The 16,573-nt window shown below is 40.5% G+C and overlaps 1 protein-coding gene across 1 annotated transcript in view; it reads right to left on the bottom strand.

Moving 5' to 3' along the window:
- The window catches only part of LOC134357772 (deoxynucleoside triphosphate triphosphohydrolase SAMHD1-like), a 70,423-nt gene that overhangs the window by 15,358 nt on the left and 38,492 nt on the right, over positions 1-16,573 (bottom strand). Inside the window, exons 8-11 of the mRNA XM_063069404.1 lie at positions 13,415-13,515; positions 11,011-11,119; positions 8,627-8,718; positions 8,120-8,235 (exon numbers count right to left, since the gene is read on the bottom strand). Of these exons, the coding sequence (XP_062925474.1) occupies positions 8,120-8,235; positions 8,627-8,718; positions 11,011-11,119; positions 13,415-13,515 (418 nt within the window). The remainder of the gene's footprint in view (positions 1-8,119; positions 8,236-8,626; positions 8,719-11,010; positions 11,120-13,414; positions 13,516-16,573) is intronic.

Genomic DNA, 16,573 nt, shown 5'->3' with positions numbered 1-16,573 from the left:
GTTATTAACAGCCCCGATTGGAAATCAATTACTTAAAACTAAGAGTCAATTTTACATACATGGTGATAAATTGGGAAAATTACTGGCTAATGAATTGAAAGCTGCTTTGGCGAAACGCCAGATTAATAAAGTTCGTAGAAGGGATGGTAAATTGACAATTGACCATGATGAAATTAATAAATCTTTTCAAGAATTTTATACCAATTTGTATCAATCAGAATTTCCTGATGATCCTACCATAATGCATGAATTTTTAAGGAAACTAAATATTCCAAAATTACCAGCCGATGAATGTTTAACATTAGATGCACCCATTACTGAAGAGGAAATAAGGAAAGCAATTTTTTTGAAGAATTCTGGTAAAGCACCTGGCCCGAATGGGTATACAGTTGAATTTTATAAACCTTTTTCAGATGTACTTTCTTCCTGGTTATGTAGAATTTTTAAAGATGCCTTATCCATGGGTAAATTACCACAATCCTTTTATGAAGCATCTATTTCATTAATTCTTAAAAAAGATAAAGATCCCACTGAATGTGCATCATATAGACCTATATCTTCATTGAATGTGGATTCTAAAATTTTTTCTAAAATATTAGCAGTTAGAATAGAGAAGGTACAAACTACAAATTGTCTCCGAAGATCAGACAGAATTTACTAAAAATCGTTATTCACATTTTAATGTTAGGAGGTTAATGAACATTGTATACACTACTTGTTAAAACTCCAGAATGTGTTATTTCACTTGACAGAAGGCATTTGACAGACTTGAATGGGAATATTTATTTGCTATACTTGAGAAATTTAATTTTAGCTTGAAATTTATATCCTGGATTCAATTGATATACAGGTGTCCCCCGCTTTTCGAACATTCGCTTTATGAAACCTCACTGTTATTAAAGACCTACATTAGTACCCTATTTTCACTTTCAGAAGGTGTTTTCACTGTTACGAAAAAAAAATTCAGCGCGCGATAAAAGGCAGTGCGCACTGAGCAGCCGCTCTCCCCCGGATTCGGAACTGCTTTGCTTAACCACGAGCCTGTGAGCAGCCGTTTGTAAGGTGAGTTGTATGGTATCGGAAAAGCCTGAAAGAGCTCGTAAGGGTGTTGCACTTACAGTAAAACTAGACATAATTAAGTGTTTTGATCGTGGTGAACGAAGTAAGGACAACGTGAGTTTGGCTTGTGGAAGCTGACGAAGATGATGTAGAAGAGGTTTTGGCATCCCATCACCAAGAACTGACAGATGAAGAGCTGATGCAATTGGAAGAAAAAAGGATAACAATCGAAACCGAATGAGTAATGATAAAGTACGACTTTAATTTTGAAAAGGTTCAAAATTTTGAAAGGGTACATCGGTTTAGGGGATATTTGCAGGATGGTTTGAGTCCTTATTAAAGAACTGTGTGATAGAAAAATACGCGAGGCTCTAATGGAAACTGGCGACGAGATGACACCCCAGTGTCCTACCACCCCAACCCCCAGGCCACGGACAGATACCGATTCGCAGAGAATGCAAAGGTAGCCGGGAGGCACACAGCACATCTTTAAGAAAAAAGCTGAAATAAACATGCTAATTAATTAGGTGCCGCCGACACGTAATTGTCGGCCCAGATCAGAGACGACGCAATCGGAAATCGGCACTGATCTGGGCCGACAGTTACGGGTGGCACCTAATTAATTAGTATGTTTGTTTTGGCTTTTTTCTTAAAGATGTGCTGTGTACCTCCCGGCTACCGCTGGACCCCTGCGTTCTTCGCGGCAATGTATCGCTTGGCGGCCTGGAGGGTGGGGGGCCACTGCACCACCAAAACTCCGACGACTCAGTCTAACACACCATCATCAGTGTGCTCGGCGCTGAACCAATTCTGGTAAGTGATACTACACTGTACATACATTATTTCTACTTTATATCTGCTGTGTATTTTTACGTGTTATTTGATATGATTTGGCAGCTTCATAGCTTAAAGGTTACTGGAGAGCGCTTGCGCGTGTCTTTGCCAACAGCGCTTGCGTGAGATTTTCGCTCCGGAGAACAGTTCAGTAATGATTGTGGAAAAGTATTTCTACTTCATATAGGCTGTGTATTTATCATATCATTCCTGCTTTTACTATATGTTACTGTTATTTTAAGTTTTATGTGTTATTTGGCATGATTTGGTAGGTTATTTTTGGGTCTGCGAACGCTCACAAAATTTTCCCATATAAATAAATGGCAATTGCTTCTTCGCTTTACGACATTTCAGCTTACGAACCGTTTCATAGGAACACTCTACCTTTGGATGGCGGGGGAAACCTGTATGGTATACATCAGGCTGCTGTATTTACCAATAATCAGAGATCCCTGATTTTTAGGCTTCTCGAGGTACTAGACGGGGCTGTCCTTTAAGCCCCTTACTTTTTAATATTGCCCTGGAGCCCTTGGCAATTGTTATTCGTGACTCACCTAATATATTTGGCATTATTCTTTGGAATGGGACGCATAAAGTATCATTATATGCAGATGACCTGTTACTATATATCTCTAACCCAGAGAAATCCATCCCTGCAGTAATAACACTATTTGCTCAGTTTAGTCGTTTTTCTGGTTATAAATTGAATTTTAATAAGAGTGTGCTTTTCCCATTAAATATGCAAGTTCCAATTTATGGACAATCACTATTTAGATTAGTTACTGATTATTTTACTTATTTGGGTGTTAAATTTACTAAGCATAAGGATCTATTTAAAGTTAATTTTTTACTCTTAATTGATCATGCTAAACGTCTGTTTACTAAATGGTCCCCTTTGTCCTTATCTTTGATTGGTCGAATTAATACTATTAAGATGATTATTTTACCTAAATTTTTGTATCTATTTCAGGCAGTATCAATTTTTATCCCTAAATCTTTTTTTGATATTATTGATTCTAAAATTTCTTCATATATATAGCAGAATAGAAATCCCAGGTTAAGTAAGAAATATCTACAGAAATCAAAAAAAGAAGGCGGTTTGGCTTTGACGAATCTTAGATTTTACTACTGGGCAATCAACATTCGATATTTAATGTTTTGGACACAAGAATTGGATGAAACTCAATGTCCATGATGCATGAACCTCGAGCGGGAGTCTGTACAGGGTTTTCGTTAGCTTCTATTCTAGGAGCTGCGCTTCCCTTCGCACTTACTAAACTGAATAAACAAATGATAAATCCAATAATTAAACATACAATACGAATATGGTTTCAATTTTGTAAATTCTTTGGATTGAACACATTTATCCCGTCAAGTTCTATAAAATCTAATTTTTTCTTTCAACCATCTAGAATTGATCAAGCTTTTCTTTTATGGAAAACAAAGAGAATAACTTGTTTTCGTGATTTATTCATGGATGATTGTTTTATGTCTTTTGAACAATTGTCTAATAAATATATTTTGCCTAGATCATACTCTTTCAGATATTTACAGATTAGAAACTTTTTGAACACTACTTTATCTACCTTTCCGATATTGCATCAAATTGAAGTTACAGAAAAAATTTTTAGGTTTAAACTCCTATCAGAAGAGATTAATAGCAATTATTTATGATCTGATTACGAAAATACGTCTAGGTACATCTGATAAAATTAAGCAAGAGTGGGAAAGAGAACTTCAAATATCTTTATCTACAGAGAAATGGGAAAAAAATTCTTCAATTAGTCAATGCTTCCTCAGTGTGTGCCAGACACGCCTTGATACAATTTACGGAGGTTCACCGGGCTCATATGTCCAAGGATAAGCTAGCTCGTTTTTATTGCCACATAAATCCTGTTAGTAATAGATGTAAATCGGAGGTAGCTTCCTTGACACATATCTTCTGGTCTTGTCCTCTTCTAGAAAAATATTGGAAAGATATTTTTGCTATTATTTCAGTAGTTCTGCGTATTAATTTACAACCTCATCCTATCACTGCAATTTTTGGACTACCAGTGATAGATTCTACTTGTTTATCCTTGTCAGCATGTCACCTAATTGCATCTGTTACATTAATAGCCAGAAGATCCATTTTATTTAAATGGAAAGATTCTAATCTCCCCACTATATTTCAATGGTTTTCCCAAACTATAGCATGCCTAAACTTGAAAAATTTAGGAGTGGTACTATGGATCCTTTGGTTAAATTTGAAGAAACTTGGAGACCATTTATTCAATATTTTCATATGATGTAAGTTGACCCTTTCTGAATCCTTTGTAGTAAATTTTGTGTTCATAGAGGAGCGGAGTTAACAACAAATAATAATTTTAACCGATGTAATATGACAGCCCAAGCTTTTTTTTTAGTTTAGTTTTTCTTTAGATTAGGGGGTTTTCTTTTTTTTCTCATCCATAAAATATCTTTTTCATGGTTAGTTACTTGAGATTGGGAGGCTAAACCATATTTGTTACTTGGAATCTGTGCTTGTTCATGTTAACTGTTATTATTGTAATCCTGATCTCTATGTATCATTACTATTACTATTATGTTTAATTTTGAAACTTAATAAAAAGATTGAAAAAGGAAGAAAATTTCTCAATGTTATGGTTTTAGACTGCAGACCCCAAGACCAACCATAACATGATAAATGAAGTCAAGCAACTCTTGGAATTCAATTCCGTGGCCCAGCATGTTTGTCAATGGAATACCCATCCTCTGAGTACATTGCCCACAGTCAGTGGACCTTTATAAGGGAATCAAGGAATACGGAGATGGTGCAGAGATAGAATTTCTGCCATGGTCTTCAATAGTTGAGAATGTTCGATGGACCAGATGGCCTTCTATTACTCTGGATTCTTACTTTCTTCACTTGTTTGAAGGGAAGTCTCACTGCCTTCTGCCTGGAAGAGTAATCAGAAGGTGCAGTGATGTGTACGTAGTGAGGTTCCGGAACAGCCACTGTTCTTCAACCATTCGGTTCTTGAAGCAGCTGACACAAGCCTAGTCACCACATTTACCAATACTGTGACCAGATTGATCGTGTATAATTTGTTTTATTTTGTAGTTACTGCCTGTTACCCAGCTGGTGTTTAGAGCAGCAAAGATGGTCCACAATCTCTGTCTGTCCTTGGCCATCTTCTCTATTGTGCCCCCAGTGTAATTCAGGGTCCTCATTTCTGCCTCAGTGATGTGGCATCAAGTTGTCTTTGGTCTCTTGTGTTTCCTCTACCCTTCAGGGGTCCAATGAAGTACTGTCTTGGTGATGGAGTCGGCCTCTCTTATCATCATGTGCCAAATCCATCTCCAATGTTTCCTCATGATGATTGTGGCCAAGTCCTCTTGATGACTCTGAAAGAGAAGGGCATGGTTGGAGATCCCTCTTGGCCAGAAAATACAGAGTTTCTTCCGGAGGATCATTGTATGAAATGATGACAGGTCAGCATTGAGCTCATCTGGAAGTGAAGTTCTGCTGTTCCCAATGTCACAAGATTTAACTTTGTAGGAGGTTATGGCATTCAAACCCTGTCACAGCTGTTGAACATCCCTCCTTGATTCCAGTCTAGTCCGGAATCTCCATGTCGCCTGAGAGACAGCTTTCCAGAGATCATACCTACACCTTTTGTAGCATTCTTGACCTCCAAACTTGAATGCCTTTAATCTGGCTCTCAGAATATTCCAGATTTCATTGTTCATCCAGGGCTTCTGATTGGTGACCCTGAAGGATTTTGTGGGGATACACTCATCCATTGCTGTTTTAATAAAGTTTGTAATGACTCTGGTGTAGCCACTCAGCACCCCAGATGAGTTCTTGAACACGGCCCAGTCCACTGACTCAAGGCAATCCTGTGGCCATTCCTCTGCCTCCTGAAACCACCTCTTACTTGTCTTGATCTCTGGCGTCTTGCTCTTTAGTCTCTGTCTGTATTCAGGTAGTAAAAGTACAGCCAAATGATCCGACTTGACAAAATGTAGTCTCCGGAACAAACAACGGGCATTCTGCATCGCAGTGTGGCAGTAGTCTCATGCGTTGGGACCTCTGGTGCAACAGGTTACATGCTAGTGATAATTGGGCAGATTTTCCTTCAAACAGACCTGGTTAAATTCACTGACTATAATTTACAATGCATCAGGATAGTCCGTTTCTTGTTCACAGACAGCTTCATGCACTTTCACAAATGTTTGCTTATAATCAGCCGCTGGTGGTATGTAAACTGCGGTCAGGATCACGGAGAAGATCTTCATGTAGAACGGTCTACATTTAATCATTAATTGTCCTCATTCAGGGGACAAGAAGTAGAAATTTGTAAGGCCAGTGATGTTGTGGGGATGGAACTGGACTCTCTGACGGTGGTGTCTGAAAAAGAGGATGCTGTCCAAGTTGCATGCCATCTTGGACAATGTCTCCCATCCACTACATAATGTACTGGTTGGGCACAGGAGTACATTCAGCCAGAGACTCATTCCACCGAGATCAACACAGAACGTCATAGGAAGTCATTCCTGCCTGTGGCCATCAAACCTTACAACTCCTCCCTTGGAGGATCAGACACCCTGAGCCAATAGGCTGGTCCTGGACTTATTTACTCGCATAATTTACATATTACTATTTAACTATTTATGGTTTTGTTACTATTTATTATTTCTGGAGCAACTGTAACGAAAATCCAATTTCCCCCGGGATCAATAAAGTATGACTATGACTATGAAATAACCCCAACATCGATCTACTTAAGAGAATTGACTGAAAAGCTTACGCTGCCACTTTTTCCCTTCGCAGAGTTGAAGGTTTGATCTATTCTGAAAATTGTAAAACCTTCCGGTCATACCACTGGGTCAGGTGTGTCTACATTTAACCAAGTTTTAGTGCAACAACAACTGAGATCTGCCTTATCTGCCTCTGAGACAGCAGCCTTGTCCTGAGATTGTCAATCTTATTTTCCAGTGACTGCACGTTCACCAACAAGATGGTGAGGAGAGGAGGCCTCATCCCCCTGCACTTCAGCCTGGTTTGAATTCAATTTGTCCTGACTTGCTTTCAGCCATGCCGTTGACCCTTAAAGGCACCACGCTTAACTGGTCCGTATTCAACTTTCGAACGTGTGATCTGAAGATCATTGATGAAATTTCATTGTCCGTTGTTAAGAGGAAAATTTATATTCTGCAGATGAGGCAAAAGTGGCTCAGAAGGAGTATAATTAAGAGGAGAACCAGCACAATTTCCTGCAGCCTGCTGAGAGTCGCCAATGTACACCAGCGCCATCTTGGAGTGGGCCGTTGATCAATCTAGTTCTTGTCACGTCCGCTGGGTGAGCACCATGTCAGTTTATGGATTTCATGGTGTGGAAAGAGGGTCCCTACTTTGACCAGATTGTTCATGGCACAGAATTTTAACAGTCTCACCATTGTTATTCATCGTTTCACATCCATGGTGCCCATGACCCTTGTGAAGTGCAAGTTGATAGAACATAGAACATAGAAATCTACAACACATTACAGGCCCTAGCTATTCCCCACTTTGGTGTTTAGATCTCCTATGACGATGATTATTCCATAGCATGGTGTTAACTCTACCTCCAATTGCAGCTGTTCATAGAAGCTGTCCTTTTCTTCAATACCACTATCATTAGTCTGAGCATAGCACTGGATCACAGTCATGTTCACTACCTACCCTCTCAGCCTGACTCACATCATTCTACTGTAGATTGGTTTCCACTCCAGCAAGCACTTCTCAATGTCTTGCTTCAAAATGACAGCTACACCATCATGATGCTGACCATCTTCCCTTCCTGAGTATAAAACTGTTTCACCAGTTGCTGCCTTTAGCCTGAGTAAAGGAAAGCACAAAGGGGAAAAAGAGCAGAGGGGGAGCAGTTACTGGAAGTTTGAGAATTCCATGATCATGTGCCAGGTTGAAGATTACCCAGATAGAATACGGGGTGCTATTTTATAACAAAATGCAGCAGGCTAGAGTGATGACAAGGCTTGCCCAGAAACACCTGCAAAACAGAATTCGATCTTCAAATAAACAGCGAAAGAATGACGGGCAACAGGGGAAAGACCAGGGCAGTGGGATTTATTGGTGGACACTCACAAATAGGTAGCAATGGCTGGATGGCCTTGTCCTGTGAAGTGAACATCCAGGACTAAGGAGTAAATTCTGGTCAGACTTAAGGACAGGAGTACTCACCTGTGAGTTTGGTGTAAGCCTTCATGTCATCAATGGCTGTTGACATTTTAAACTGCTTCCCACCTGAGCCGCTGATCTGGATGTGTGGATCTGCCAACACCATTGCTTCCGTGATCCTAATGGATGAACATGTTTAGAATTGTGTCAGTACTGTTGTCCCACAGCCTCCTCATGATGTTGACAGCAAACACAAGAAATGGATGTAGGAATGGCCTCAGCATACTTGGGTTATGGGAGAGGAAGGTGAAGGAAACACATCTTCAGATTCACTACTCATCAGCAATACCCGAGTGAATACTGCAACAAGCACACCATGTTCTGGTTAGTAAAGGACCTGACCAAATTATCTGTCAGTTAGTAGCCAAAGGCTGACCCACGTGGTGACAGTGCCTGTCACACAAGCCAGTGCCTTTCACCAGCATAAAGGCTGGGAGAAGATGCGTGGGTGGATGCAAGGGTGTAAAACGAGTGAAAGCACCATACCAGCCACACTGCAGGAATACTCACATGCTCTCAATGATGTTGACCGCTTTGTGCTGATAGGCCCTGCGATGCAAGGCGTTACGTGTGTAAAACATGTTGTACAAGTCGCCAGCTACCTGTAGAACAAGATGGAAAATGAGAGATCACTTCACCCTGTATGTGTCAGGAACAGATCCCAGGTATTGAAGAGTATCAACATGCAAGTTATTCACCAATCTCATGATGATGACTTTTATACCCGTTCACAGATCAGACAGATGCCAATATATCTGCTCCATCACATAACCCCATTCATTCAGGGATTTTAATCTCAAATTATTGTCCAACAGCCATTCCTGTAAACTGACCATTATCCCACCACCACTCTTGAACCTCTGTACCTATATTATTTGTGGCCCCTCCTCCCCATTTTCCTTAATTTTCCATTTTTTAATTTTAAGTAGTTTTTATATCTGCAGATGCATTTCTAAATGGTCAGCAAGTTCTGAATGAGTGAGAACATAGACCATTACACCACAGTGCTGACCACTGAAACTACTCCTCAATCAATCCAACACTTCCCTCCTACGTAACTCTCCGTTTTCCTTGCATCCATGTGCCTATCTAAGAGTACCATAAATATCCATAATGTATTGGCCTCTACCACAACCCCTGACATCACTCTTAGTAAGCCAAACCTACCTCTGACACCCAACTATATTTCATTGCAATCATCTTAATCACTTGAAAATTATGCCACCTCATATTATCCCTTTCTGCTGTGGTAAGACTGTCCACTCTACCTATGACTCTTATCATCTTATACACTTCTATCAAGTCATCTCTCATCCTCCTTCATTCCAGGAGAAAACCATTACCTCATGGCTCTGGAACTCAATTCCATGACTACTGAAGACCAACGAACCATATTCCTTCTTCATAATCATATCAACTAGTGCAGTAACTTTTGAGGGCTATGAATGTGGATTCAAAGATCTCTCTGTTCCTCTGCTAAGAATAGAATCATTAACCCTGTACTAGTTATGGGTACCGAAAAGTTTAAATCTTCTCTTCTACCGTAGTTCAGTCAGACCCATTCTCACTGATCCCCCATTGTGATCAGCTGTTCTTTGACTGTTCAGCTTTGTGCAAAGCCAGTTATCACATAGAAACATAGAAATCTACAGCACATTACAGGCCCTTTGGCCCACAATGTTATGCCAACCATGCAACCTACTCTAGAAATTGCCTAGAATTTCCCTCGCGTATAGCCTTTTATTTTTCTAAGCTCCATGTACCTATCTAAGAGGCTCTTAAAAGACCCTATTGTGTCTGTTTATACCACTACTGCCGGCAATGCATTCCACGCATCCACGACTCTCTGTGTGAAAAAGCTACCACTGATATCCTCTCGGAACTTATTTCCAAGCGCCTTAAAACTATGCCCCTTCATGTTAGCCATTTCAGCCCTGGGAATAAGCCTCTGGCTATCCACATGATCAATGCCCCTTATCATCTTATACACCTGTATCGGTCACCTCTCGTCCTCTGTCGCTGCAAGGAGAAAAGGTCAAGTTCACTCAAACTACTCGCATAAGCTATGTCTTCCAAACCAGGCAATATCCTTGTAAATCTCCTCTGTACTTTTTCTATAGTATCCACATCCTTCCTGTAGTGAGGTGACTAGAACTGAACACAGTACTCCAAGTGGGGTCTGACCAAGGTCTTACATAGCTCTAACATTACCTCATGAATCTTGAACTCAATCCCAGGGTTGATGAATACCATACGCCTTCTTAACAACACTGTCAACTTGCGCAGCAACTTTGAATGTCCCATGGATACAGACACCATGATCTCTCAGATCCTCCACACTGCCAAGAGTCTTACCATTAATATTATATTATGTCTTCAAAATCTCTCTCTGGTGTTCCTGTTCATTCCCTTTCTCCATGTTCCACTCTCCTCTCCCATCAGATGTCTTCTTCAGCCTATTACCTTTTCCAACTATTAGTTCCCAGCTATTCACTTTATCCCCTCCCCTGCCGTCCCCACTCACCTACCTTCCCCCCACCTGACTGCACCTATCAGCTTCCAGCTTGTACTCTTTCCCTTACCCATCCCCCCAACAGCTTCTTCTCATTTCCTTTCTGGTCTTGATGTAGGGTCTCAGCCCAAAACATTGATTCTTTATTTCCCTCTATCGAAGCTGCCTGACCTCCCAGTTCCTCTAGTACCTTGTTTGTGTTACTCTGGATTTCCAGTATGTGTAGAATCTTTTGTATGTACTTCTCTATGGTGCTAGTATAACTACCTTTGAGATAATATTTCTGACTGACAGTATACAACAGTTACAATTAGTTCAGGCTGGATAAGCCAAGGATTTTCAAAACTTAAGAGACTCCGCTGCTTCTCAAAACATTCATCACCTTATCTCGAGTGCATATGATCTTCATACTGTTGACTTTACAGACTCGAGCATACTTCAGGATGCGTAGATAGTCAAAGTTGTTCCGGATTCCAAGATGGTAACTGTCCCTTCAGAGACAAGAAGACACATTAATAGCATCCTCTGTCATGTCTTTGGTAACTGGTTTATTGTGACGTACCGAGATACAGTGAAAAGCTTTGTTTCCCTTGCCATCAAATCAGATTATTCTAAAAGACAACTTTGTCAAAGTAGGAGAAAAGGAAAACCAATAACAGAAGGCAAAATACAGTTACAGAGAAAGTGCAGGCAGACAAATGATGCGTGAGGGCTGCAACAAGGTAGATTGAGAGAGCAAGCATTCATTCATCAGGACTGTTCAACATTGTAATAACAGTAGAATGAAGCTGTCTGAATATGGAGGTACAGTTTCAAGCTTTTCTATATTCTGCTCAATGGAAGGAGAAGACGAGAGAATCTCCGGGGTGGGGGCTGTGGCTGCAGACAGAGTCCATGGAGAGGAAGCCGGGTTTCATGTTGGCCGGAGCTGCGTCTGCATTTCTCTGCAATTCCGTGCAGTCTCAGACAGAGTATTTCCATATCAAACTGTGATCCAGTCAGGATGCTATAGTGCATCAACAAAAATCAGTGAGGATCAATGGGAAACAGGTTGAATTACTTCAGTTTTCTGAAGAAGCAATGGTGGGTGTAAGAGGGAATGGAAGACACACACACACACACAACTTCAAACAAGAGAAAATCTGCAGATGCTGAATATCTGAGCGACACACACAAAATGCTGAAGGAACTCAGCAGGCCAGGCAACATCTATAAAAAAGAGTACAGCTGATGTTTTGGGCCGAAACTCTTCGGCAGGACTGAACTTGACCATGACCTGTGATTAAGCACTCTTAACAAATTTGGCTCCAGTTCCGTAATTTTTTTAATCTTAAAAAATTTAAACTTTGCAATTTAATTTATCGAAATTACTTTTTTCAGCCTTCTTTGAGTGATCCACTTTTTTTACTTTGGAAAAATAAAGTTATTAATTCTTTTTTGGATTTATTTAAAGATGATAGATTGATGTCTTTTGAACAATCAATATTCTCTTTCATATTCACACTTTTTGCAATACCTTCAAGTTAGACATTTCTTACAAAAATATTTAAGTAATTTTCCTTATATATTGGAGACTAATCTGTTAGATACTATTATGAGTATGAACCCTTCAACGAAGGGTTCTATTGGAAGAATTTATAATTTATTATTACAATGGGATAAGCATCCTTTATTTAAAATTAAACAGGATTGGGAAAAAGAACTCAATTTGACTTTTATGATGGAGGATTGGACATGGATTTTGAAGTTGATTAACTCTTCTTCAATTTGTGCTAGTCATTCACTGATTCAATTTAAAATTGTACATCGTTACCATTTGATGAAGGAGAGACATTCTAAAATATTTTCTAATGTTGATAGTTATTGTGATAGATGTAAGACTGAGATAGCTATACTGACACATATGTTTTGGTCTTGTTCTATATTGGAACAGTTCTGGAAGTCAGTTTTTTCAACAATTTCTAAAGCACTTAAAATTAATCTACAACCTAATAAATTAACTGTGCTTTTTGGAATAATTCCTCAAAATATTCATGGTATTTCTGTGTCTGACAAACATGTTATTGCATTTGTTACATTGATAGCTAGGAGGGCCATTTTGTTGAAGTGGAAGGATACATCAGCTCCCACTTTGTCACAATGCTTCTCTCAAGTGATGCTATGTCTTAGTTTGGAGAAAATTAGAAGTCGAACCTTTGAACCTTTATTTGATTTTGAGAAAAGATGGGGCTAATTTGCTCGTTATTATCATTTGAGTTAATTGATATAATTTTTCCACGATCTAATTGTAAATTTTTTAGTACATTTTTTTTTCTTGCTGGCGGTTTGATGTTTATTTTTAGAAGCTTTTTGTATGCCGCATGGCTCCGGGGTTGTACACCTAATGGGATATTTTCCCCCACTTACTCTGCTTAGTATGGTTTTTTTTTATTATCACAAATTTTTTTTTCAATATTTAAGATAATTTTTTTTCTTTGAGACAATGTAAGTGTTGTTACTTCGATGTACTCATGTTATTACTTTTGTATAATACAACAATAAAAAGATTTGAAAAAAAAGAAAAGAAAAAGAGTACAGCTGATGTTTCGGGCCGAAACTCTTCGGCAGGACAGAACTTGACCATGACTTGGCCATTTCTGATTTTCAAACATTAAGCTCCCCGCAGAAACAATTAAGCCTGGTCCAAATTAACTAAGCTATGTTCCTGGTAAGCTCACACTGAGAAAAGGCAGAGATGATGAAACACCCATAAGCAGTTGATGAAGACTACAGTGAGGCCTACATACCTGGCAAAATAATCCCACTTATCGACATCAATCCCAGTTCGCTCATTGGCAACAATTTCATACAGAAAGCTTTTCTGCTTTGAACGACCTTCGTACGGCCACTGGGGAAACGAGATGGCAGAGTTAGTGATGAGCAGCACACAGGAGAGTGAAGATGGATCCACCACTGGGGCTCTCCCTCATTCCCTCCACATGACATAGACTGAGTGCAACACCATTGGGAAAACCAAACCATACTCGCCCAGGATGAGATGTAGCACCTCGCCCAACAGATCAGCAACAGGAACCAAAGGGGTGAACAGTGAGTGGAGATGGGCATGCGGGTGAAGTCCTTAATGAAACCTACTCATCTGTACTTACCGAGGAGTCACAGAGTCAGGGAGCACCTCCGCACACAGGGAGGCACTTCAGCCCATCTAGCCAGTGCCAAACTGTTATTCTGCCTCGTCCCATTGACCCACACCAGGATTAAAGTCTCCAACTCCCACTCAAGTTCAAGTTAACGTTTATTGTCGTCTGACTGCATATATTTACAACCAAATGAGATAATCTTCCTCCAGACTATGGTGCACCCAAAAATTATATACCTCACACACCACATAAACAAAATATTACAAGTATAAAATAGTATATATCAGAATATATAAAATATAATTTGAAGTGTATGTAGTGCGCAGCACAGATAAACAGTAAACAGCTTGCTGTTGGTGTGACGAGATCTCAGAGATGGCAGGTATTCATTAGTCTCACAGCCTGAGGGAAAAAGCTGTTAGCAGTCTGGTATTCCTAGTCCTGATGCTCCTGTGCCACCTACCGACAGCAGGGGTTCAAAGAGATAGTGGGATGGGTGGTAGGAATCCTCAACAATGCTTTGGGCCCTTCATATACAACACTCCTATAGGGGGGAGGGAGCCCTGCAGATCCTCTCAGTGCGTTTCATTACAGATGGGAGGGGTGATAAGTACTACTTTGATTTGTCCTCTCAAAGTGCAATACCTCACACTTATTTGCACAAAATTCCATCTCACATTTTCCAGATCCTAGTGCAAGTTTTGACTTCTTGCTGTCCACTATACCCCCAATTACGATGTCATCCACAGATTTGCCGATCCAGTTTTCCATCTTACCATCCGGACCATTTATATAGATGACAGGTATCAATGGATCCAGTGCTGATCCTTGTGTCACACTAATCACGGACCTCCAGTTAGAGAGGCAATCATCTACAAAATACTCCCAGGATTCACCTATGAAGCCTATGTAAAATCCATTTCACTAACTCGTCCTGAATGCCAGGAGACTGAACGTGCTTCTGATAACAATCTCCTCTGAGTTCAGAGAATTACTGCAAGCCTTGATAGTCTTCTTCACTGTCCACAATGTCATCTGAAAATTTCATGATAATGTTTACCACATTATCATCCACACTGTTGATGTCACTACGGAAAAGGATCTAGGCGATTGTAGGGATGACTTGCAGTGGACTGAAAAGCTTGAGAATGTAGATATTAAAAAAAGAGGATGTGCTGGAGCTTTTGGAAAGAATCAAGTTGGATAATTCACCGGGACTGGATGGGATGTACCCCAGGATACCACGGGAAGTGAGAGAGGAGATTGCTGAGCCTCTGGCGATTATCTTTGCATCATCAACGAGGACGGGAGAGGTTCCGGAGGATTAGAGGGTTGTGGATGTTGTTCTCTTATTCAAGAAAGGGAGTAAAGATATCCCAGAAAATTGTAGGCCAGTGAGTCTTACTTCAGTGGTTGGTAAATTGTTGGAGAAGATCCTGAGGGGCAGGATTTATGAACATTTGAAGAGGCATAATATGATTGGGAATAGTCAGCATGGCTTTGTCAAAGGCAGGTCGTGCCTTACAAGTCAAGTCAGGTCACTGTTTATTGTCATTACGATCATAACTGTTGGTAAACGAGACGTTTTTCAGGACCATGGTGCTACATGAAACAATACAAAAACTACACTGAACTATGTAAAACAACGCAAAAACTACACTAGACTACAGACCTAACCAGGACTGCATAAAGTGCACAAAACAGTGCAGGCATTACAATGAATAATAAACAAGACAATATGCACAGTAGAGGGCAGTAGGTTGGTGTCAGTCCAGGCTCTGGGTATTGAGGAGTCTGATGACTTGAGGGAAGAAACTGTTACATAGTCTGGTTGTGAGAGCCCGAATGCTTTGGTGCCTTTTGCCAGATGGCAGGAGGGAGAAGAGTTTGTATGAGGGGTGCGTGGGGTCCTTCATAATGCTGTTCGCTTTGTAGATGCAGCATGTGGTGTAAATGTCTGTAATGGTGGGAAGAGAGACCCCGATGATCTTCTCAGCTGACCTCACTATCCACTGCAGGGTCTTGCGATCCGAGCCTGATTGAATTTTTTCAGGATGTGGCTAAGCACATTGATGAAGGTAGAGCTGTAGATGCAGTGTATATGGATTTTAGCAAGGCATTTGATAAGGTACCCCATGCAAGGCTTATTGAGAAAGTAAGGAGGCATGGGATCCAAGGGGACATTGCTTTGTGGATCCAGAACTGGCTTGCCCACAGAAGGCAAAGAGTGGTTGTAGACGAGTCATATTCTGCAAGGAGGTCGGTGACCAGTGGTGTGCCTCAGGGATCTGTTCTGGGACCCTTACTCTTTGTGATTTTTATAAATGACCTGGATGAGGAAGTGGAGGGGTGGGTTAGTAAATTTGCTGATGACACAAAGGTTGGGTGTGTTGTGGATAGTGTGGAGGGCTGTCAGAGGTTACAACGGGATATTGATAGGATGCAAAACTGGGCTGAGAAGTGGCAGATGGAGTTCAACCCAGATAAGTGTGAGGTGGTTCATTTTGGTAGGTCAAATATGATGGCAGAATATAATATTAATGGTAAGACTCTTGGCAGTGTGGAGGATCAGAGGGATCTTGTGGGCCGAGTCCATAGGACACTCAAAGCTGCTGTGCTATGCAGGTTGACTCTGTGGTTAAGAAGGCATACAGTGCATTGGCCTTCATCAATCGTGGGATTGAGTTTAAGAGCTGAGAGGTAATGTTGCAACTATATAGGACCCTGGTCAGACCCCACTTGGAGTACTGTGCTCAGTTCTGGTTGCCTCACTATAGAAAGGACATGGAAACTATAGAAAGGGTGCAG

Source organism: Mobula hypostoma, chromosome 2 (assembly GCF_963921235.1).
Source record: "Mobula hypostoma chromosome 2, sMobHyp1.1, whole genome shotgun sequence".
Lineage (NCBI taxonomy): Eukaryota > Metazoa > Chordata > Chondrichthyes > Myliobatiformes > Myliobatidae > Mobula > Mobula hypostoma.
This window is presented reverse-complemented; position numbering and strand designations above follow the sequence as displayed.